The 26,047-nt window shown below is 41.0% G+C and overlaps 2 protein-coding genes across 2 annotated transcripts; both read right to left on the bottom strand.

Moving 5' to 3' along the window:
- Positions 1–6,119: 6,119 nt before the first annotated feature.
- Positions 6,120–9,313, bottom strand: LOC108612039 (non-specific serine/threonine protein kinase). The gene has a single exon (XM_018004919.2). It carries the CDS (start codon positions 8,854–8,856, stop codon positions 6,415–6,417), a length of 2,442 nt encoding a protein of 813 aa, XP_017860408.2. The 5' UTR covers positions 8,857–9,313; the 3' UTR covers positions 6,120–6,414.
- A 10,882-nt stretch (positions 9,314–20,195) lies between these two features.
- Positions 20,196–21,098, bottom strand: LOC108609776 (transmembrane emp24 domain-containing protein 5). The gene has a single exon (XM_018001521.2). It carries the CDS (start codon positions 20,975–20,977, stop codon positions 20,279–20,281), a length of 699 nt encoding a protein of 232 aa, XP_017857010.1. The 5' UTR covers positions 20,978–21,098; the 3' UTR covers positions 20,196–20,278.
- Positions 21,099–26,047: the final 4,949 nt, after the last annotated feature.

Raw genomic sequence — 26,047 nt, 5'->3', positions numbered from 1 at the left:
CATATTTTGTTCAGCAAATTTCACGATTGGCCACAACAACAATAGCAGCCGAAGTTCGCTCAACACGTGGAAAGCTAGCAAATTGCTAAAAATTTCCAATTAACTTTCAAGTTCAAGAAGCAGCAGCATCAGTAGCAGCAGCAGTAGCGGCAGCAGCAGCAGCAGGTAGCAGCTGCTGTCACCTTTTGCGAGTTGCTATAGACAAAACTTGCATAAATCCCATTTGCAGCGGCTCACGTTGAAGATGACAAAATATTCAACGTCATATGGTTATAGCCAGTGCAGCTAGCTGTGGATAACAGTGGGTGGATGTGTGTGTGTGTGTGTGTGTGTGTGTGCGATTGTGGATGATATGTGTTTGTGCTTGGCTGGTCCATCATTCTTCATTTACTGACCCGACACCAACAGCGTTGTCAGCAGCTGGCAATGTCAGCAGAAGCAAACAACATCATTATCATCATCACGACGATCATCATCGATGTGGATATGGATGCGTTTGTTATTGTTGTTGTTGCTGTGGTTACTATGACCGCCCCAATCCCCTGGATGCTCATGATGAGCGTGCAAAGATAACCATGACGCATTAACTTGCCTTAACGTGGCAACGCATGCGAATGGCAAACAAAGCGCGACAGGCGAGCAAACAAACAAAATGACAGAAAGACAGCGACAGCCAGAATGGAGGACAGTCAGAGAGCCAGACAACCAGAGTGTCAGACAGTCAGACAGACATGAGCCATGGATAAGTCAACAATTTCAGCGTTTGCCTGGGGTCAGGACATTGCACCGCATGCAACATTTGGTCGCAGTCCATCCGCCCCGTTGGCTGCACCGACTCAGCTCAAGTGCTGCAAAACGCCAAAGGCACAAATCTATAGAGCGTGCTAACAGTGCTAAGCTCAGTTGTACTTAAAGCTGTTATTGTCACATGGGTTTATTGTGCAGTTATTGTAGCAGACTGCACAATCGAGCAGCTGATAAACATAAACAACACTGGAAATTGCCTAAATAATAAATTGCATAATATATTGAAACAAGAAAGGCTTGAGCTAAACAGATGTTCGTTCGCACTTAATAGAATTGATTACAAATTAGACAATGTTTTGATATCGATATGTTGTGCATAAAATATGTTTTTATGTAAGATATCAGAGTATAGGCTTTAAGGCTTAAGGCACACAAAAGTCGTGTATAAAAAAATTAAAAATAATTGAAAATAAATAATTGAAGACAATTCACAATAATTTCATATTTTATTTGTATTTGCCTGTCATGGAAAATAATGAAATTATTTTTAAATGAGTATTGTCTTTGATAGAGTCTGCCTTCATAATTCTGTATAGAAGCAAATGAAATGTTAGAAATGTTGAAATGTTGCACTTTCTTTAGCACTTTGCTGCAGCAGCTTTAAGTGCTGCCTACATTTGTGCGCCATCCTAATTGCATAATTACAGTTATCTGGCAGTGAATGTCTGACAAAGACGCACAAAAGAGTAAAAAACAAAAGCAGGAAAAAACATGACCACGAACAGGAGCTGGCGTAAGCACACACACACCCACATACACACACACAATGAGATACAGAGGCAAACAGACGCACGCACACACACATACACACGCACACAGACGCACACCTGTGGCCAGACTAATCTATCATGTGCCATAAAGCGGCGCCCGACGGTGTCGGCGGCCATTTACAGCCGCAGCCCAAAAAGCGAGCCAACAGAGCAAAGGCCGAGGGCGCGACTACTATATGAGTGTGTGGGCGGATGCACACTGACTACAGTATATCTCCGTTTATTTTATTTTTTTTACGTTTATTTCTTCTCTTTTTCCCGTCACTTGGTACGCCTGGCCTGATAAGCCGCATTGTGTCCGGCGAGCTGCGCACGCGGCTTTTGTGGCGGCAGCAAGGACGACGATGACGACGGTGTCGGTTAGTGTGAGAAATGTTTATGGCTCCCCGGTGGCTAGCAGGAAGCCGTGGAGTTCAGTTGCACAGATGCTGCAAGAGGATGCAAAGCTGAAGTTGAAAGCTGTTGGAGTTCGTGGCTGCTGTGAAGCGTGTGGCAGCTGGCTGTAATGGTAACTGAGACTAAGCCCCAAACGAGCCGCTAAAAGCCTTTAATGTCTGAGAGTGTACTGTAGTGTGTGTGTGTGACTGTTACTGTGTATGTGTAAGCAAGTCCTTGTGAAGAAAATTCGGATAGCGGGCGGCAATGTTAACAAAATGCTAAGCCGCTGTTAATGTTAAGCAATGTTAGTTTTAAGCTGCAGCTCAAAAGTATGCTATACTTTTTATGCTTCGGCTGGTAACAGTATGTTAAGTTTTTTTTTTTTGTTTTTTTTGTTTGTAGAGTTGAGCCGCGCACATACCATGGGCAGTTTGTAATTTGCCGCAATACACGATTTTGCAGGACCTGTATGCGTTTATAGTTTGATTTTGCGCATATTCCCCAAATCTGCACACCGTAGAGCCAAATTGGGGCAACACAGTGGACATAAACCGCTCTCTTAGCTCTGAGTGACATGGTGCTGCGTCTGTTGAGCAGCCACCGCAGTTGTTGCATGCGTTGCCCACATCTCCTAGCCACTGCCTTAAGATGAGGACCAAATGTTAGACGCTTGTCAAGGGTGATGCCAAGGTACTTTGCCTGCGAAGGTTGATCAAGTGTTTCGCCATCTAAACGTATAGGCGGGGTGTGGCTGATGAAGGTTTTCAGGGTGAAGCAAGTGTTGGTGGTCTTGCGTGGGTTGATTTTCATGTTCCATCTTTTGCACCATGCTACTAGTGTGTTTAGGTAGCTCTCCACTCCATTCGAAGCCTCAGTGGGACATTTTGAGCTGTAGAGCACCGCTATATCGTCTGCATAAGTAGCGAGAAGGGCTTTGCCAGGATTCTCCATGTGGCGCACGCTAGGGGAGGGTAGGTCGGCCGTGTAAATGGAGTAAAGCAGCGGCCCTAATACGCTGCCCTGAGGAACTCCAGCTCTCATTTGGCAAGGAGTCGAGTATGTGTTCCGTACTCTGACAATAAATTGCCGACCCTCCAGATACGATCGTAGAATCCCGAAGTAAGGTGCTGGGAAGAGGTTTTTGATTTTGCTGAGAAGCCCTGTATGCCAGACCCTATCAAATGCTTGCTGCATATCGACAAAAACTGCGTTGCAGTATTCCATGTCATCAAATGCCTGAAGGATGTGCCTCGTCAACCGGTGAACCTGCTCCACAGTTCCGTGTCCTTCTCTAAAGCCAAACTGATGGTCCGGTAAGATATGACGTTCACTGATGATATTGCCAAGTCGATTGGCAATAAGTCTCTCCCATACTTTGGAAAGTGACGACAGCAGACTTATTGGGCGGTACGATTCTGGGTCATCCTCTGGCTTTCCTGGTTTGTGGATCATTACAATCGCTGCCATCTTCCATTGCTTAGGAAAGAATTCCACCCTTAGCATAGCATTAAATATTAAAGCTATGAAGATGATCGCCCGAGTAGGGAGGGCTTTTAGCGTTGCATTGCTCAGTCTGTCATAACCAGGTGCTTTCTTATTCGGCAAGGACTTTATGACTTCAGCAATTTCCTCAACCCTAACTGCCCTAACGGGTAAGGACATTTGTAGAGGTGTCTGTAGACTATCAGTGGTCTCTTCGATCTGATCAGCAGTGGCAAATTCATAGGGTGTGAACCTGGCTTCTAGATGCTTCGCAAACGAATTCGCTTGCTCCTCTTCGTTCTTAGCTAGATCACCGCTAGGACACCGGATTGGTACCTGCCTAAACGGTTGTCTCTTAAGTGACTTGGTACACTTCCAAAGCGAGTATCCAGCATCAACTGTATAATCCAAAGAAGCCAGCTTCTGCTCAAAGAAGTTGCTTCGAAGTTCTCTCAATACATTTCGTAGTTGCCTAGCAGCCCGGTTCCATAAGATTCGGTCCCATGGGTCCTGCGTTCTGATTGCGCGTCTACGAAGTCTTCTTTTTTGCAACAAAAGATCCCTGGCCTCTCTTGTTAGTCGAATTCCATAGTTGGAACCTATCTGGGGCTCAGAAGGTGTTGATGCAGCAGCAGCCGTATAAATGCTCTCAGTGAAGCTATTGACAGCCATCTCAATATCTTCACCAGAGTTTAGAGTAGTGTTTAGCTGAATCGAGCTCTCTAAATGTTGCCTAAAGACGAGCAGGTTTGTGTGTCTGGTTATTAGAGAGCGATTTGCGTTAACGTTTATGCCTTCTGTCTCAATATTAATGACTAAGTGGTCTCAGCTATGTTAAGTAACATTACTTTAAACAGCAGCCTAAGCGTATGCAATACATTGTATTTGTGGCGATAGAAGTTCTTCTATTGACATGATGTTAGCTAACAGCCTAAATGCAAATATTCAACAGTTGCGCATGCTTATTGAATATCATACTATTTTTTATAATTATATATGCATGTATTACATACAATTTATATAATAAAGGACTTCATATACTTCGTTGAATAAAATAATAAAAAAATAAAAATTAAAAAATTAAAAAAATAAAAATCGATTGCAAAAAAAAAAAATATATATATATATATATATATATATATATATATATATATATATATATATAAAATTTCTGCTCAGATAAAAGGCAAATTAAAAACAAATGAAAAATACAGAGCACATAATGCGGTAAAAAATAAAAAATTATGGAGCAACTAAATGCCTTTATAAAAAAATAAATTATTTTATTTGATATATTATATAAATGGCCATAATATATACATATATTTTTTTTATTAATATTATAATTATTTTTTTTATGTATATTTTTTACTATTGTCACACTGGCAAAATACAGTATAGTATAGCTTACCCATTCCCTTAACTCTTAGACCTTAATAAACTTGCATGCACGTTTGCAGCCCGCACAAACGAAGCACAAACATTTCGTTCAATAATATGTAAAAGTTCGCTTCGAAAATGCAGGTGGCCGAGACTTTGTTGATACTGTCAACAAGTCGGGCCAATAAATTTTGTGCTGATTGCGGTTTTCTTCGCCGACAATAAGAACAAAGAGAAAAAGAAACCAGAAAAAGAAAATTGTTTGCTGCCAATGAATGCTAAATCGATAAGAAAAACCTAAGAATATTTGTCGTTGTCAAACTGAGCGCAAAGCAATTAGGTAAAATGGCTGTCGGCAACAAAATATTGGGTATTGAAGTCAGAAAATATGATAAATGCAAAGCTAAATGCAAATATTGAAGATTATGTAAAGTGCAGAGAAAACAATGCAGGCAAGCTAAAGAAATTATATTAAAAGTATTTACACAAAGAGGTTAAACAGAGGGAGGGAGCGGAGAGAGGGAGAGAAATTGAGAGGCAGAGTCTGCAATTGAATAAAGGGAATAAATTGACCAACCAATATATAAATGGCTGGGCAAGACCTAGACAGAAAGGCAAAGAAGAGAGAGAGAGAGAGAGAGAGAGAGAGAGAGAGAGAGAGAGAGAGAGAGAGAGAGAGAGAGAGAGAGAGAGAGAGAGAGAGAGAGAGAGAGAGAGGGAAAGAAGTGATTACGAGTTGCAAGTGCAGCAATGGGAGTTGGATTTTGTAGGGCAAATATCACTCTTCCTTTTTGGAGCTTTAAAAAAATTGATATTTAATTATTAAAATTAATTTATATGTTAAAAATAATAAATAATTATTATACTATATATACAATGTAATAATTATTTTTTATTTATATAAATTAATTTTAATAATTAAATACAATATATATTAAAAATACAAAATTGCATATACAAAATTTATCATATTAAATTTGTCTACTTTACCAATTCTTTTTCGAAGTTTGCTGTGCCTAGCTTTTTTCTTTTCTTTAACTCAAAACTCATTTCTCCGGCTTCTGCCTAAAATTATTAGTTGAGTTTTCTGTTCTATAATCTAAAAAAAAAAAAAAAAAAATTAAAAATAAAAATAACAAAATTGATCAGCTTAGTTTTGTTTTCTGATTAGCTGTAGCTATCTGGTTTATACTACTATATTTGGCTGTAATTTTAATAAACACATCAGTCAATAGACTCAAATATACGTACATGTATATATATAACCCACAAAAAAAATGTGTAAAGAAAACAAACTAGAAATTCGAAAACCGGTAAAAAGAACAAAACATCAAAGCTCTTATTTAATTGCTTGTGGAAATTTGGAAGCTTTTGAACATTTCAAATTTCGATTCGAAGACACGACTCGACGCGAAATGATTTCGTATACGCAAATCGTGCTTGATTTTTCTTTTTTGGTTGTTAGAATTTTTTTTTCAGTCTTTTTTTTGGAAGCTATTCAATTGAAAATTTGCTAGCACCCGGTAAAAGGGCGATGGCCGTACAAAAACGCGAAGAAAACTGTGTATATATATATATGTATATAGGCGACTGACTCTCAAACATGGGTGGTCGATGTGGTGGCCGTACGATTGTTGCCCAGCTCCACATTGCTCAGCTGCTTGATCCCGGGCGGATAGGCGATGTATGGCGTTAGGGTGCGGGAACCGGTTGCCTGCAGCGATTCTCTAGAGCGCAGTGCGGCGATGGGTGGTGCCGTCAGTTGGCTAAATGGCACGCCGGTGATGATGCGATGGTGTTCACTGAAGAACGGATGCTTGAGCGCCTCGTCGGCGGTGATGCGCTTCTGAGGATTCACTTCGAGCAGGCGGCCAAGCAGATCGTATGCCTGGGCGGGAAACATGTCCACGCCCTCGTATGCCTCCAGCGAATGGCTGCTGTGCTTGCAAAGGCAGTTGTATGTCGGCTGCTCGCAGTGACGGCACAGCTCCACATTGCCATCGGCACGTCGATGGCGTCGCTGCACTTCCGGCGACAGGAAGTAGTTGGCATAGCGGAATCGCATGCAGACGCGTCGCAAATCCAGCGCGGCCACCTTCTGTGTGATCAGCACTAGGCGATCCAGCATGAAGGCCGTCTTGCGCACCTGCAGATCGCCAAACAGATTCATGATCTCCGTCAGGGCGGCACAGTCGTTGGGCGCCTTAAAGAACGGATGCAGCGACGACAGCATCGACAGCATTATCACACCGGCCGCCCACACATCCACAGCGGTCGTCTGATGCGGATAGCGCAACAGCACCTCCGGCGGACGATAGCCCGGCGTGCCGGCACGCGAGGCATGCATCTCTTTGCGTGTATTGTTCGTGGACACCACATAGTTGTTGGGATCAATGTTGGGATTTATGTAGCGCAAACGGTTGACCAACCGCTGTGTGTCCGCCTTCTGTGCGGCCAAATCCTTTTTCGTCGGCTCCTGCAGCACCAGATTGGTGGACTCACCGAAAGCGGTCGTGCCACCGCCCGCCGCACGCAAGCGCCGCTCCGAATCGGCTTGGAGGCGATGCGCAGCCGCTGCCTCATCCTCGGCCTGAACGCTGAAGCCGTCGTGCCGCAACAGCTGCTGCTGGGCGGCGTCCATGTCGCGCAGCAGGGCCGCCGCACCGCTGAGATCCGATGCCTGGATCAGGCTGCCATCGTCGGCCAGCCGCTGGGCCAGACCAAAGTCGCATAGCAAAAATTTACCCGTCCGACGATTATACAATATATTGCTCGGCTTCACGTCCCGATGGATCACATTGAATTTGTGCACATGCCGCAGTGCAATCAGCAGATTCCGCAAATAGTCCTTCACCTCGAACAGGCTCAGATTGCGATAGACATCGTGGAAGCGATCGTGGCTCATGAACGGCATCACGAAGGCCACGTTGTCATTGTACCGTATACAGCAATTGATCCCGATCACATTGTGATCGCCGCCCATGCGAAACATGCACTCCAGTTCGCGCAGAATGCGCTCCGGATGATTGGTGGGATTGTGGTGTTTGATCGCAAACCGACGGCGCTGCGACTCGGGCAGCTGGCGTTCGCGCTGCAGTGTGCCCAGCAGCACCGTGGAGAAGGTGCCGCTGCCGATGCGGCAGTGCACATCGAAGATTTTCGAGATCTCCGGTATGGATGTCTGCAGCTCCTGCAGTGCCTCGGCATTCTTGTCCTGCACCTGGAGTGCGGCTAGCTCACGGAATTTCAGCGTGTTCCGGCGTGCCATGCGCGACAGTTTATCCGTCAGATCGTTGTTTACGCGCTGCACCTGCGTCATTAGCGGCACCACTGGCATCACCTGCTGCTGTGCTGTGCCCGGCTGTTGAGTGCCAGCAACGGCAATGGCAATGCCACCGCCACCTTCCCGGCCACCCCCACCCCCGCCGCCGCCAACACCAGCCGTATTTGGCACACAGTAGCGTCCCAGCATGCCCATGCTCGCCTCATATTTGCAATTGGCCCGCTCTCGCTCGCGCTCCTTGGCCGGCGTCTCCCTCAGGCCGGCCGCACGGCTCGCCTTCTTGGTGGCTGTTGTCGATGCTGTTGTGGCTCCTGCTGCTGCTGCTGCTGCTGCTGCCGCTGCCATTGCTGTTGTTGCGGTCGCAGTTCCAATGCCGGCTGCAGCTGTTGTTAAATTCGAGCCAGAGTTCTGCTTCAGCTTCGCCTCGAGTGCCACCAGCTTGGCCTGCAGCGGATGCGTCAGCGACTTTTGTGACGAATTGCAGTGATAGGAATGCGAATGGGAATGCCCATGCGCATGCGCATGAGAATGCTGATGATGTTGGTGCTGCTGCTGTTGCTGTTGATTGTGGTGCAAATGCTGATGCGAGTGCGTGTGCGAATGCATGTGTGAGTGCGACTGCGATTGCGTGTGCATGTGTTGGCGTAGCTGTTGCTGCTGCTGCTGCTGCTGCTGTTGGTGGTGGTGGTGGTGCTGCTGCTGCTGTTGCTGCTGTAATTTTTTGTCCATTCTATCCATTAAAAATTTAGTAAACATTTGCACGTTCCATTTACAGCTGCGTTCCCTATGATAAAGGATACGTTTGTCGAGACTATGCAGAGACCAATTGCTTCGGCTTCGGCTTCGGCTTCCGTTTCGGCTCTGGGTATTCGTGTCTTCAGTTTGGTATGGGGAACGGCAAGGATATGATTTTTTTTTTGTTTTGTGGATGCGTTTGCGTAAGGCGCTAAGCAACTTGGCGCTTACCACAAAAACACAATAATTTCGTACAGAATTTGTGTTGGAATTTTGTGCTAGAAAATGTCGAGTTTTTTAAAATGATCAAAGACTATTCAGAAACAAATACTAAACTTTCTGATTTTGACAACAAAAACCTAGATAACAACTGTGTGTAACTGAAACACCAATAGAGCACTATCAAGAATTCTCCAATAATAATGCCGTTTTTCTATACAAAGTAAACATGATTTACCAATTGCCTTAAATACACTTTTTATTACAATTATTTATTGCAACAAAAAAAAAAAAAAAAATAAAAATAAATAAACAAATAACATAAAAAAATAACAGAAAAAAATGATACCTTGATTTCCCATTTTTAAAATAAAACTAATATACTCTTTTCTCCTTATCAATAGATATATAAATTATGTTAATTATCTAAGGAAAATTCCGGCGAAAATTCAAGTAATAACCACGTCCCCTGGGCGTCGCTGCGTGGCATTCAACAAACAAAGCGATATAGAATATGTAATTCAAATTCATATTTGATTATGTAGGTATTTTTTTTTATATAAATATAGAATGAACACATATTTACTATGCTAAGTAATTGAAATTCGTTTTTTTTATATAATGAAAGGCAAAATTAACTCAATAAATAATGAATTCCTAGGCAATTCTCACTTTGGCTGATGTCATCCTATATCAAGTTATTTTCTAACACTTTACAAGTATTTATACTTCCATATAACACACACACACACACACACACACACTCACATATACTTAAATAGCTCGAGCGGCACAGCTGATGCTAGTTTTTGTAATGGCACAACTGGCGCCATCTAGCGTCAACTTTTGCATGCAATTTACCGTTACACAGTCGACACTTAAACTGTCACCATTTACCCAAGCCGGCCCCGGCCCGCCCCCTCGTTCGCTTCGCCCCCTGGGCATTGTCAACATCAGCTGCCTGCAGTCCACTTCTTTTTCATTTGATGTCCAAAGTTTCGGCATGCGGCAACAGCTGCCATTGTTGGGCACGCCCATCGATTCTTTGGCGGCCCCAATGTGGCAGCAACATCTTTTAGTTTTCATTTTTCCAAAAAGTTTCATGCAATGAATATATTTAAATATCGTTTGCATAACACTCGCTGTTCGGTCCCAAAAAAGGTGTGAGCCGTAAGCTCTTAGCGCTCGAAATGAAATGCAAAGGGAACAAAAACTCGGACAGGTCACATTATTAAATGTATATAAATCAATGAGAATGTTATATTAAATTAAAGCAGGGTATATTGGCATTCCATTTTGCTATTAGCAACAAACAAAAAAAATAATAATAAATAATAATAATAATAAAATAAACAGAAATTTAATTACCCTGAGAGACCTCAGCTAAAAAAATAAATTAATATTTGAATATATAGCAAATAAGAGAAAATTTGCTAGAGTATTGTGTAGTTGCTCAGTTTTGATTTCTAAAATATTATGCCCATTTCAATCGAAGTCTTAACTCCTTAACAAAAGAAATTGGTATTTGAATTCATAAAAAACAAAAGCAAACATTTTTTTAGAGTGCTGTGCAGTTGATTGTGTTGTTTTTGTAGAGTATTGTGTAGTCGATCAGTTTAAATTTCTAAATTACTTTGCCCATATTAATCGAAATTCAATGCGCTTATTATAAAAGTTTCAAGCTGCTAGTTTCAAGTGCCAATTGCAGCTTTGACTCAACTGAAAAAAAACAAGTAAGAAAGCTCTAGTCGAGACCGCTCGACTACGAGATCCCCTGAACCCTTGGAGCAATAGATATTTCAATAATTTTTCGCGTCTTTCAGCTTACACAAGAAACACGCACACACACACACACAGGCACGCACGCACACACAGGCATACATACACACACACGCATACAGACACACACACACACGCATACATACACAAACGCATACACACACACATACACATACACACACACATACACAAACACATACACACACATACACAAACACATACACACACAAGCACCCACGCATAAACACGCATGGGCTGCAGTGTGCGCTTACTATGAGAACTTAATTGTTTAATAACTTTTTTTATGGACGTACGATCTTCATGAAACTTTCAGATTATAATTATAACATGGATATGCATGTAATTGCTAAAGCACAAGTCTCTAGTATTTGAAATACGCTTTTTACAAAAGTGAGGGTGAGGGGGTGAATTTAAGGGTGGGGGGTAAATTTTAACAAAAACCGAAATTGTATAAATTGCATGTAAGCATACATTAAAAATTTGGAGACTCTAGCAATAAAGGTGTAGAAGATATAATTTTATAACTGGTTTTCGATAAGGTTTTTTATCGATAAAAAAAGATCGGGATGAGTTATCGAATTTTAATGATAAACTTGATATGCGCGCTGTAATTACGGACATTTTAAAAAAAATTTGAAGTCTCTAGCTCTTATATCTTCGGAAATCGACGCGTTCATACATACGGACAGACGGACAGACGGACAGACGGACAGACGGACAGACGGACAGACGGACAGACGGACAGACAGACGGACAGGGCCAAATCAACTCAGCTCGTCACCCTGATCAAGAATATATATACTTTGTGGGGTCTGCCACGCCTCCTTCTCCCTGTTACATACATTTCAACAAAACCATTATACCCTGATTTCCCATTGAAAATGGGTTCAGGGTATAAAAATACTAGCAAAATGTTCGCTGCAAATTACGACGTTCGATATTGTTGCCTAGTTTAAGGCTTTAAGTTTAAGAGTTTACTGCAATACTTAGCCCACTTGGGGTGGCAACAATTGCCAATTGGTCGGGCCACACAATACAATACAGTGGGGGAGCACTTGAGTCTCGACTTTTGGCTGCCACTTCCGCTGGCCGTTGGCAAACTTCATCAAAGTCTTTTGGCCGAAAATTTCCTTGGCCTCTTCGTGGTAAACAGTCAAACGGCGCGAACTCGCACACACACCAGCTCACACAAAGTTTTGTCGGCCAATTGTGAATTGGATTTGTTCAACAGACACTCGACTGCCGAATTGAGAAACTAGAAATACAATTAAGTACAAAATGAATTAGCTAGACTCGCCGTCGTTGAAGTGGGCGGCTGGGGGGGCGTGGCACGCAACAACTGTGTTGCAGAGCCAACGGAAGCGGATGAGAGGCGTGGCAGGGCCAGAGACACGCAAAGTTTGCGCTTGTTTTGTTTGATTTCGATTTAAGCGCTTTAATAGGCTTAGGCCAAACTTCTATTAGCCAGAAAGACTCGGACGATTGTAATTCGGTATAAATTGGATTTGTTTGTGGAATACATAGAAATAAGTTTGAAAAAAATGTTTTATTTCATTTCTTTTTAATTATTGACTCAGATTTTAGTTTTGCAATAGTTAACAAGACATTTTATTAGTTGTAATAAATGAGCAAAAATTGAATAACAAAATGGAATAAATTATATCTACAAAATAAAAAATAATTAAATAAAATATTTAAAAAAAATAATAAAATAAAATAAATAGTTAAAATTAAAATTACTATAATAAAAATATATTTAAATAAAAAATTAATATATTTTTTTTATATTTTTATATTTTATATAATAATTCTTATCAATATCTACCTATATAAATGATTGATTGGAAGACAACATTTATTAAAAGAAATAGCCTGAAATTCAGATCTCTAAGCTAGATCAGATCTGTACTCACAACTTAACTTTTCAGAGGCTCTTCTGTAAATGCATAAATAATTTTTTGTTAAAGGACAGTGACACCAATTCGTAGTTAAATATATTTTAGCTTTTTATCTTATCAAATTTCATAATCTAGATGTTTTACTATAAAGCCAGTTCCTATATAACACAATTATATTTTAGTTATATAGCTTTCATACATTATATATATTGGAACTTAGCTCCTATATTACACAATTATTTTTCAGCTCTATCAGACCTCACCAAAAGTAAACAAACTCCGGTCTTATTTTTCGTAAATACACAAGTGAAATTCAATAGTGAATCCAGTTAAAAGAGCATCTGATCGAACTGTGGCCACATTCGGCACTGGAAATTTGACTAACTGATTCGATTTTCTTTTGGCAACTGCAGCTGCAGGATTCGCTTGTCAATCCCAACGATTGCCACCTACTTGCTTTGTTCGACGTTCACACTCTTTGCTGCCAATCGGAGCCCACATCCTGCGTCCTATCCACGTGTACACACACGCGGATATAAACGAGAAAATATATATACATATATATCAGACATACACAGACAGGACGATGTATTCCAACACTCGACTCGTTGCATGCTGATTGTTTTGCCATTTTGCGGTTTCCTTCGAGTTTGGACGCGAAACTTGGGAGTTGTTTGCGGTGTCCACTGACTCGACCACAGACAGAGCGAACGGATTGTATTGGCTGTGATTGCAGAGGAGCGAAATGGAATCGGTTGTATGAACAAGAAGAAGAAGTTGTAGCTGGTCACGCGATGTTGTCCTGCCTTGCTTGGGTTCTGTTTGCTGTCTGCCAAAGTCTCAAAGGATATGAACAAGTCGAATTTTTTCACTTTGTAGCTGCTTGAAATTCCATTCAGGTTTTAAAACAAAACAAATCCTGATTTTGTCAACTTCTGCAGGATATAATCTGACCAAATATCACACATTTAGGAACAAATTTTTTAATATTATCCAAAGAGTCAAAGACTTTTTTTTGTCGGCCGCCCAAGAATTAAAAGTTGTTGAGCAAAACAAGACGAAGTTTAAATATACTTCCTGAAGTTGGCGCGCTAATAAAGACATATTTAAGTGTGTAGCACTGGCAACTATATATAGATAAGTATAGTTCTTAAATGATTTTTAAAGGGTACTTTTCAGAGAATTTAGTTAGTTTAATTTATTTAGTTTAATGTTGAATAGAATTGAAATATAGATTTCTGAATGATTTAAAAACGGTCTGATTATCCTGCCAATAAGCAATCAATAGACTGATCATACAGCTTTGGTAACTATTTGAAGTACGTAGTACTTCTGGTTAGTCAAGAATTTAATTAATATAAATTAATTAAATTAATATAAAAATATAGAAAAATGGTCGATCATTGCTTCTTTCATATTGAAATTAATCTTTTATCAAAATTTCGTATAAATATATTTTCAGTATATATAGCCTTTAAGAACTCTTACAGACTAGCTAGAATATTGCTCTTAACTTAAATCTTAACTTTGCAATGTTGTGTTTCAATAGGCAAATATTGAGACATACATATCTAAAAAAAAAAAAAAAAATTTAATTTTATTGAAGAATTAAAAGTTCAACTTATTCATAAGGTACCAATCAGATATTTAATATAAATCTGGTGGACTCCAATATAAAGTAGTTTAACAGTTAATATAATATATATAATAGCTCAAATAGTATTAGATGTTTCATATATTTATATATTTCCAACAGATTTAGTGAGATCAACATGACTCGACTTAGCTATTCCATACAAAATAAAAGGACCTTAAACAAAATACGCAAACAGACCAATCAAGAATGTTAACTATGTATATACATTATACTAACAAAATATTCATAAAATAAATGAAGTGCAATTAAGAGCAATAAAAGATTTTTACATACACAATGACAGAATGAGAATGTCTTCACTTGGCAGGGTATCAACGGCAGCCACAAAAGGCGCACGCAAAGTTTTTATCGCCTTGGCAGGTAAGGCCAGGTAAGTAAGGCAGGAGCAACTTTTAAGCGGGCCGAGGACAATGCCAGGACATTGGCAGCCATTAAGCGCACAGAGATAAACAGATTTATTATGCTTAAGGACGCGCACATAAAACAAGCAGCAGCCGAACTGCAGCAGGGGGCGGCGGCGACATGGGCGGGTCACAAGGACGCGTCTCAGTAGCCGAGCTGTGTTTCATGTTTATAGATTTTCGGCTGACGCTAAGCGGCGTCAATTAGCGACGGGATGCGGGTGCCGCAACGGAAATTAGGCGAATAAAAGCTAAATGCCAGACAGGGACAGCAACAAGGACACGAAGGGACACCAAGGGACACCGCGGAACACCGAAAGCTGCACTAAGCCAAACTACTTTTGGCCGTGGCGGTTGCACTTCAATTGCCACGCACCACTGCCGCTTACTTGTGACAGTTGGCAAGGACTTTTGGAGCAAGGATTGCAAGGATAGCGCGCAGCGCACTAAGACAAAATTAGCCGCAAATGAAGGTAAGTCGGGTCGTGCCATGGCGCCTCGCGGCGTATTTAATGGCACTGCCTTACCACACTCATCGAAGATGCCCAGATTGCGGCCAGGTGAAAAGCATTCCATTTACGTTTTTCGCTTGCTCTCGAAATGGAATTGCTGAGTGGCTGAGTGGGTTAAGGCAAGCAATAGAGGTACAACCAATGGGAGTTACTCTCTGTGTGTGTGTGTGTGTGTGTGTCAGGCACGAGTACAATGCGCTTAGTACGCTTTGCCGCCATTCTTCTGGTTTATATCGCCCAAATAGTGAATATCCTGCGCTTAGTCCCTGTGCTTGGGCGCTTGCTCAGAGCCAGCGGAAGTCTTTATGGGTTCATTTGTAAGCAACGTTTTCGGGCTTATTAAATTAGTTCACCTTCCGTTTTGATTAAATTTCTGTAGCTGTGGTGGAGTGATTTTAAATTGATGAAGAGCCTTTGGATTGCAAAAATTACATTTTTCAAAACGAAAATACTTGCTTGCAAGCAAAGGCTTGTATATTAAGAGGCAAATTAATTAATAACATAGCTTATTAAATACATATGTAAGGAAAAGCTGTAAGTTTTCGACTTGAAACAGCTCTTATGACTATAATCGCAGTTCTCTGGTGGAGTTTGATTTTTAGTCAGCTGAAAGCATCTCGGCTTATAGTCGAGGTGTTACAAATTTTAAGTCTCTAGTTGCAATAACTAGGAATCTGTTTTTTTTTTTATTTATTTTTATTAATTATAGCTTTTCTAGCTATACCTTTAGTTCTTAGTATTTTATTACATTAAAAATACAGTTATTAGCATTATTTAATAAATTTAAAAATATGTTTATTAGTATTAATAAATTAGTTTCAATAAATTTAACCATTTATTATATTTCCGTAATTAATTGGATTTTATAGTACTTAAATTTGGTTTGCAATAATTATTCTATAATTTTTGAATAATAATAATAATAATAATAATAAAAATGTTCAAATTTTGATGTAATATTAAAATATATAACATATCAAAAATGTAAATTTATAATTTAAAATAAAATCATATACCATAGAAAAGATTAATATCGTAAGTTTTAAGGTTATTATAGATATACATATATGTACATATATACAGCTTATGGCATGGATAAAATGAATAGTAGTTATAATAGTATTTCAAGTATCTAGCCTCAGTTATTATATTATAAAAGACTAAATGTACCCTACTCACTTATTGAACGTTTCTAAATGCTTAATTTATTTCAAAGTTCATCAATTAAAAAAATTCATAAATTAAAGTCCTCAAAATAAAGTTCACATAAAACTACGATCACAATTTGTGTTACAAAAATCTGAAAGCATCTTTAAATATAGCTGGAGCCGCACACCATCTGCTATTTAGCCATGACCAATCCAAATATGTTTAGGCTTTCGAGGCAGTTGCGTGGATAAGACGCAAGTTAACCATAAGTAGCCGCTGCACATTAACCAAATCCAGTTGAATTTCGTGTGGCAACCTTTGAGGAGCGTTAGTAAACCTATTTAATAGCCGCAACGACCACGACAACTTTGGCATGCTTCACTGAGCATCAGCAACAGCATTATTAACAACAAAAACAACAACAACAGCAGCAGCAGCAGGAGCAGAAGCAGAAGCAAAAGCAGCAACAGCAGGAGCAGCAGGACCAGCTTACTGTAAACTTGTCACGCTGTTGAGGGCGTGGTCTGTTGACTGTTCGCCCAGGCAGCAAGCAACAGCAATTTCGGAGCTGCAGCAGTTGTTGTTGCTGTTGTTACTGTAGTTGTTGTTGTTGTCGTTGTTGTTGCTGTTGGCATTGCTTTTAAGCTTCGTTAAGAAGCACTTTGAAGCGCTTTGGCTAAAGCTGCGCAAAATGTCCTTGCAACCAGTGTCAGTTGCTGCTCCTGCCACACACAGATTCTACTTTTATTTGTCGTATAATTTGCTGCCACCAAAAAAGAAAAAACAAAAAAAGACGTAGAAGAAATTGTTGCTTCATTGCGTTTTATGTGGCTGCTGTTGTTGTTGCTGTTGTTGTTGTTATCGCTGTTGCAAATTGCTTATTTATATTGCAGCGCAACAGTCGAACTTTGAGTTCCCTGTCTTATGGCGCAATCGTAATGTCCGCACAACTCAGCATTGTTCCCTGCTCTCGCTCAGCATTTGATTGGAATTTATATTAACAGCAGCTCATGCATGCAGCATAAGGTAATAAATTGCTTCTCTGTTGAACAACTTGAAAATTCTGTTGCTTCTTTTTTTTTTTTTTTTTTTGTTTGTTTTCATGAGTGTGTGTGTGTATTTCGTTCAACTATCAAGGGAAGCACAGCTTAATCGCTCAATATATAACGCCGGACAGATGGGGTAGTCGAGTGCATTAAGTGAGGATAAAAAGGTTTGCCTGAGTAGTACGAGAAGTTTAGATGCTGTCAAGCTCTCTTACCTTGCATAGTGGATACTAAAAAGTTTGCACATATAGAAAGAGGAAGAGGAAGAAGAAGAGAATGTTTAGCTGATGCGCTCGTTTGTCATATTTTTTCTTGTAAATACCTCTGGCCAGCTGAGGCCCATTTTTTTTTTTTTACGTTAGCTCTGGTTAGTATTTTCGTCTGCATATTTCTAAACTCAATGTTCCTGTCTCCCTTTCGTGGTCAGGTAGACCTTATCATTATCTTATCATTATCGCTAATCAATATCTGATCTATTTTTCTCTCATGTCATTTTCTCTCTTTTTTTATCATACATACAGTCATAGAGCTCTCGATCTCTTCTCTTACTGTCTCAATCTTATTCTCCTTTGCTTTCTCTCTCTCTCTATCGCGCTCTCACTTTCAATCTCTCCCACTACTTAAGTCCGTATCTCTCCCTCTCTTCCCCTCTCTCTCTCTTCCCCTCTCTCTCTCTTCGACTCTCTCTCTCTCTCTCTATCTCTTTCTCTCTCTCTTGCACTGACTTTCTGTCATTCTGGCATACCATCTTACTTTATCTCTCTCACCCTCTAAATATACTTTCTTATCGCTGTCCCACAGTACTCTATATTACCTTCTTTCTCTCTCTCCTTGGTTTTCTCTGTTTTTTACTAACTTACTCTCATCACCTTCCCACTATTTATTTCCTTGTTGTAAAATCAATCTCTCAAATCCTATATTGTAGCCACATCTCGTTTACAGGGTATTTAAGCGCCCTCTTACAACAGCAAGCTTCCTTTCCAGCAGTGACTGACAACTTGTCGTTTGTCACTAGGAAATTCAATGAATATTTTCTGCAGCAGCCAACAAAAAAAGAAAAAGGAAAATGGGAAAAGGGAAAAGGGAACAAGAATCCGACACAGTTCCTGTGACAAAGCAGCAGCAGCAGCAGCAGCAGCAGCAGCAGCAGCAGCAGCAGCAGCGGCAAGTGAAAACTTTACAATTGGCTGCATTGCATGCACACATGAGATTCGCATCACAGTGAAAGTAGAGGAGCCGAAAGCATTTTGGGCAGCCAAATGCAATGCAAAATTTATTTTTGTCTCCAAACAGTTGTAAATTTGTTGTCCATGGGCGTTGACAACTGGCCGGAAAGCCAATCGATGCTGCAGCATTCTGTGGCCACGTTTTGCGCTTAAATTCTTAATTGCAATTCTTGTTACACTGCTGCGACGTCTCTGCTGCTGCTGCTGCTGCTGCTGCTGGCACAAAATATCAATAACAATAAATTGTAAATTTTCTTTTGAGGCCAGGCAGTAAACAGAAATAATAAATTTTTTTTTCTGCTGCTTCTCGTTCTGCTCGATTCGGGCGAAAAACAATTTGCCTTTATAGAGAGTTTGTAGAGCAGCAACAATTTGTCTTGCTTAATCTCAGTTCATTAATTTAAAGTGCTACTCGGAGCAGGAAGCAGGGAGTGGGCTGAGTAGGCAGCTGAGTAGCTGTAGTTGGCCTGGTCAAGCAATTGCCTACAGTTGTCTGCAGCATTGTCCAAACATCTTTTGGGTCTTGCGGTTCGGTTCGCTTCTTCTTCTTCGTTAGCTCTGAACGAGGATGGCGTGAGGCGGTGTCTACCATTTGGCTTAGCATTTTGCAATCATTGTCTACTTCTGGCACAGCCAGCGCCTTGGCTTAGGGTCAACTAGTGGGAGGAGCTTTGGCCACACTTTTGCCTCGTTTTTAATAATTCATGGGCCATTCCTGTGGCTGACCTTCACCATTTCACCATTTGGGGCTTAATTCCTATTGTGGCAGCTGCCACAGCTTTGACACTCTTAAAGCTGAGACACGCGACCGGCTCAAACTTTATGTCAAATGCTGGGCGTGGGCATTACATATGTATGTATATGTATATGTATGTATATGTCAGAGTTTGGTACACAGATTTCATTACAAGTCCTGACAAATCTTGTGGGCTATCGAAGGGAACAGTGACGGATTGAGACTGGAAAGCGTGGCAGCTTGGTTTTGGCAATCAGATAAACATGTGTTCACATAAACAATGAGTGGCTAGAGAGTCAAGTTTTTGATGAGGGAAAATAGCGTTGCATGAATTGCTGCAAGTGAATAGAAATACTTTAATAAATACTTTAACTAAAACTGCATAAGACCATTATTAAAGAAACGAATGCCCAGAAAATAATTTGTATCATTATTTTATTATTATTTATCATCAAAGTTAACAAACACAAACGCTCACGCTGCTTGCATATACACAACAATTATGGTAGATCTCTCTCACGCTCTCTACACATACAGAACTTCGAAACCCGACTAACTATTTATTCATACCTCACTCGTATATGTACGCAACAATTAAGAGTTAGTTAGTTATATGTCTCCCTCTTCCGCTTTACATATACACAACACTCTAGAAAGACCAGTAAAATGTATTTATATATATACATATATATTACACTTTCCCACTCTCTACCATATATATCTCTCAATCGTTCAAGTTTATTATCCAAGAACTGGCATATTTTCATTAACATTTTCAATTGAAACATTGGACTTCAATTCAGAATTTCTTCCACAGCTTGTAAAAACGGCCATCGGTGTTGAAAATGCTGCGCAACATGAAGACCTGCAGCATGCCAACGATGATCATCGCTATGAACTGGGCACAGGACCAACTGTTGACCATGGTGAAGCTCGATTCGGCCAGCTTGCGATCGCGGGCCTCCAGTGTGCGTATATAGTCCTGGGTCTGGCGCGCCCGCATTATGTTCACCTCGATTTTGGTTATATAGTCGTGCATGTGTGTGTAGGTGCGATCGAAGTGATAGTCCGTGGTCATCTCCTTGATAAGCGCTTGGCGCTCCAGCTCCTCGTGGTTGGCTGCCGCTATCTCCAAATTGAAGACAACAATTTTCTGATTGAACGTGCTAATCGTATTGTCGAAGCACAATGTATAGATGCCCGTCTCATTGGCGTCCATCCGATACTTATTGCTCTGGAGCTTGTGATCCGAGGCGAGCAGCTTGCGATGCGGATCCATCAGGTTGAAATTGATGTGCGCCTCACCCTGACCCCCGTATATCACCTGATATTCCAGTATTATTATTTCGGTGGCTGCCACCGGCTGATGGTAGCATTCCATGCGACCTGCCTCTGCAAAGATGGTCAAACGATGATGAAATAACTCCGAATTGCCGCCGCGCACCAAGGCCAGCAGCAACAACGACAGCCACAAGGAGCAGCCTGCGATTTGGAACATTTTTTAGTTTGATATATGTTATTTTGTAAACGTAAACGGAAAATCGTTTCAATGATTTCTCAATTCGTCTAGCTTCTCAATTTGGCAGCTGCCTGGCCTGCCCACTCAAGCAACGCCTACTGTGACTCTCCTAAGTAATAGCTCAGCGACTGCTGGCTGTAACTGCCCCCAATATAAACAAGTCGAGGCGCATTCGTAGGGTTTGCTCGACCAAGAAATACTAGCTAATTTGCTAAAGGAATTATTAATTCAATAACTTTTTGACTTACTGGTTACAACCTAGGAATATTTTATATGCAGATATGTAATGCAAGTTATACTTCTCATTTTATTTGATAATCGATAGCTATCGATTAAAATAAATAATTCAATCAGATATCTCTCAGTAAAACGTTCCAAGTTTTTATAGTCGAATATGTGTAATAACAACTTTACTTCTCTTTATATTTCACAGTCGACTATCGACAATTATCGATTACTTTTAAAATAAAGGTCTGCAATCAGGAATTGGTTGGGTTCGTCAAGAGGATTAATATTTCTCTCAATAAAATATTCTAGGCTTTTATATGGAAATATATATATTAAAAATTACACTTCCCCTTATATTTCGCAATCGATAACTATCAATTACTATTACAATACAAATATCGAAAACAATGCCTAATAAAAAACATCATTTTTTAGAGTTCCTCGAATTATCGGACACCAATTATCGACTCCAGCACGCAATTCTTTTCTCCAACTTCATAATACCCCATTCACTTATGCATATTCAATGGTTACAGGGTATAAATAGCATACATTTGCGCAGCCATATCTTGCACCTGCAGCGCCATGCCCTTACACTGCCTCGCAATGCAGACCGACTGCAGCAGGAGCAGTAGCAGCGGCTAAAAGCAACTGCATCAAAAAGAATATGAATTGAGGTCGATGTGTAAATATTTGTCAACGGTAATGGAAATTTATGCTGGGCTGCTGGTGCTGCTGGTGCTGGTGCTTTTGCGGCTGCTGTGGCAGTTGCATGTCTCGCGAGTGGGCGTGGCAGGCAAGTGGGCGTACCTATATATTTCTTTCTGCCATTTTTTTTCTCTTATTCTTTTTTCTGTATGTGGCTCAAAACTGTTGGCGACGTCGACGACGCCGGCAAAAGCCGCGTTTGCCCAAAAGAAACTTTGCAAATAGACACGCACACAAACCCAACACACACACACACTCTCTCGCACACCGTCACACATAGTTTTGTTTGCCCACGTGTGCAGCGGTTTTGCACAACATTTTTTTATAGTTTAGTTTTGAATTTTCTACAATTCTTTTTTTTTTTTTTTTTTTTGCGCTTCGTGGTGTTGGTTGTGCATAAAAATTTCAACCGTCGCGCTGCACTTCAGTTCGGTTATTTACTTTAAGCCAAAACAAAAAAAAAGGAAAAAAAAAAAATTAAAAAAAATGGCGTGCAAGTACCCGGCCACGCCCCCGAACGCCCCGTTTTTAGAAAAAGGGCACAAAGTTGCGTCGGCGTCGCTGCCTTTGGCTGAAATACGCAGTCGATGCATGAAAGCTGCAAATAACGAGACCAACAAAAAAACGCGTTGAAATGGCTCAAAGTGCAGAGTGATGGACTAGCACATGCCCTGTAATGTTGGGTGACTCATAGGGAGATGTACAGATGAGCCAACATAGCTCTCCAAATTGCTTCGAATTATATAGACTTAGAAATAGGTAGAACTGTTTGACTAACAGATACCCTGTGATGTGGTTTTATGTAGTGGGTAGACGTAATCATAATGTAACTACAATCTCAAGATCTAAATATGTAATTAAGTAAAATTATACATATGTAATTTTATATGTCGTATTATACAAATTTTTGACTAATGGATACCCTGCATTATTATATTATCTCGTCATATATATCATCTTCGTGACTGTCCAGCAGTTATCCTACACAAAGGCCGCCATTTTGTTGAATGTGGCCTATAAAAGTTCATCAGACTCTCTAGCATGCATTGTGTACTTTTACAGGGCATGCAAATGTTTGTCGGGGTCGATGTCGCCGTTGCCATGTGGCAGCTGCCAGGTGCCAACTTGATGTGGGCCAACTGGGAGCGAGCTCAATGCTGTGGCTCTTGTAACTGGGCGTCAAGTTTTCCACATGCCGTACCAGCACCCTCTCCCCCTCTGTGTGTGTGTATGTATTGCTTTAGTTGATTGTTTGCCTGAGGCGCATGAGATGCAAAGGCAGAGAGGCACCTGAACAGGTAGTGGCATGTCAGCATGAGAGCCAATTCACATTTATGAAATTAGGAAAATTGATAGCTGAAATGATTTATTTTTTCTTGGCCATAAATAGGCAGGAGACGGAGATGGGATAGTTTTAGGTGTTTGTAAACAGTTCAATAAGCGAATGCTCTATGGACATTATGCGAAAAGTTGCCGGAAAACTTTTACCATAACCGTAAACGTCTAACGAGTTGTTGTAAGTCTTCATGAATGAAATGGGTTCTAAGTTGTCTCTAAAGGGGTTAAGGGTTTGGCTACTTGACCCCGGGTATGTCTGCCTTCGGTCTGTCTATTAAGCAATAAACATGAATTTCATTTAGACTTCTGTTAAGGATTGTAATATTGCTGGAAAAAATTAAGTTTAATGAATGGAAATCTTGATTCTTTAAGCCAGTTTAAAGTCTCTTCGGTTGAAGCACGAACCTAAACAGATTAGGCCCAGACGTGTTCAATCCTTGTCAAGAACTGTCAAACGAGCGCTTGACAAGGTCAAATGCGTTCATAGCTGGCCAAGTTGAACCCTTGTTAATGGCAGTCAAATATTGTCAAACACTTTGCTGGACAAGTTCGGACAATGCTGGACGAGGTCAAGCAGGCTTCAAGAGCTCTGAATTTCATATGCTCTCATGGTCAGCCTAAATGAATATTCAATTCAAATTCGTCTAGACTTTTAGCCAACTTTCTGTTATTTAGACTCAAATGTGAATTAATTAGCTCTGAAGTTAGTTTCAGCGTAAAATATAATAAAGGCTGGGAATTGTGCAGTTCTTATGCACTTTTAGCTCCACGCCACTTTTCTTTCTTTCTTTCACTTTCTATATATAATTTTATGGAGCTGTTACCTGGCCGTTGCCATGCCACGCCCATGGCAGCTGCAGTTGGCGGCGTAATTAACAAGTGCATCAGTTTCTCATTGTTTGCTCAGCGGTGGAAACGACGCAGTGTTAATTACTCCCCAGCGACCTGGCCTGCTCCTTAGCCACTTTGGCTTTGGCCCAGCGACACCGCTAGCTTCCTGCTCCTCCTCCTTTTTTCCACTCACTGGGCCAGGCCATGTCTGACATAGTGGCTCACTTAGAGAGAGAGCTGCTGTGGTGTGTCGAACGAGGCGTGTTGACAGGGCTCCCGGGCGCGTGAAAGTTGCAAATTAAAGCGCCACCTGTGGACAGGCAAGTGGGCTTGTGTGTACCTTGACTCTCTTTGCGTGTGCGTGTGTGTGTGTGTGTGGCGGTGTTTGCCCAAGAGATAATATCAAAATGGCTACCATCGCTGCTGGCAGTTATGGCTGCCGATGGGCAGTGCCACGCCCAAACACTCACGCAGTCTGCCCAAAAAAAAAAATGAAATCCAGAAAAAGAAACAAACCAAGTTGAGGTAGAGAAAACGCAAGCAACAACAAAAAAATATTTTCTTGGCCATTTAACGCTTAACAAGCATTTCACAGCAGTTACTCGTAAGTGGCATTTTAAAGCTGGCAATGGCGATCGTTTATCACAGGACATGGCCAGAGGACAACGGCGCACAAATGTGGATGTGGATGTGAATGTGAATGTGGAGTCGTTCGCTCCAGCGCAGGCTGTTAATTTCATTACTCCGATGGGGCGGGACGGCGGGCTGGCTCGCTGCAAATGCTGCACAATCGTAAAAATACATTTAATTGCAGCTGGGAGCCAAACCATGGGCAAAGAAAGTCACGGCCACAGATAGGTTGGAGAGGCGGGGCGGAGCGAGAGAGAGAGAGTGGTGGGGACTCGGCCAACAGCTGGACCTACGTTGGTAGAGTGGGAGACTTCCCACCAACACACATACACACACACACAGACACTATTAAAAAAGCAGTGTCCATTTTAACGATCAAATTATTGCTGAGATATTATATATAGGGAGCTCAGGGCAAGGCAGAGGCAAGGCAGAGTCGCCCCAAAGAAGTCAGTGGAGCTGCAGCTCCGTTGTGCCTTCCCTTACGGCCATTTTAAGCGTTTGTCAACGCATGTTCGCGCCGATAATGCGTCGTCCCCGCGGGCAGCCCATAGCCAGCCTGCCCATATCCGGCTCAGTCAGATGCATTAATATGGCGCCATCTGTCGTCGAGTAGTGTGCTCCATGCTCGAACGTGCTGCTGTGCGTAATGAGCAAAGCGGCTTTTAAACTTAACACGAAGACGCAACGAAAATTTAATTTGACTACAGATAAAATTACGCATTCGCATTCGCATTTGGCTCTGAGTAATGATAATTTCACGTCTTAAATGATTCCCTTATTTACGACTACTACTTTAAGAGATTGCACGCAAATCTATCGTATTGGGTTTCATTACGATGTTTGCTTATCCATTTGCAATCGATGCGCTTAAATTAGGACGCTCAAATTTGAAATGCACTGACAGCAGCTCACTCGTTAATGAATAATGATAAATTGCTACTGTTAAAAGACGAGTAGTTGACAGTACCGAGAATAATTACTTATTATTCTCAGTTGTAAGTGAGCTGCTATCTGTGCTATTCATATTTAAACGCCCTAATTTAATATCTTAACATAAGCTGCCCATTATCTCATCGCTCACACACCTAAGAGCTACATAAATTATATGCCCTTTTCTATGGCTGAAAATAACTTGAGGTTAATCATGATATGTACTTAAACAAGATAAAGACTTAACCAATGGCTTTCATATTTAGACAGCCCAGGCATTACTGACTATTTAATACTCATTCCCGGACAAAGCAATTGTTGAATCTTTATTAGTAAAGACCTTGGAAGGGAATCTGTAGCAATTTAATTGCTCCATTTTAT

This window comes from Drosophila arizonae, chromosome 3, assembly GCF_054131065.1.
Source record: "Drosophila arizonae isolate 15081-1271.41 chromosome 3, UAZ_ARI_1.0, whole genome shotgun sequence".
NCBI lineage: Eukaryota > Metazoa > Arthropoda > Insecta > Diptera > Drosophilidae > Drosophila > Drosophila arizonae.
This window is presented reverse-complemented; position numbering and strand designations above follow the sequence as displayed.

Bases quoted from the DNA above. Each gene is read 5' to 3' on its own strand.
- LOC108609776 (XM_018001521.2), bottom strand. From the start codon at position 20,977: ATGTTCCAAATCGCAGGCTGCTCCTTGTGGCTGTCGTTGTTGCTGCTG.
- LOC108612039 (XM_018004919.2), bottom strand. From the start codon at position 8,856: ATGTTTACTAAATTTTTAATGGATAGAATGGACAAAAAATTACAGCAG.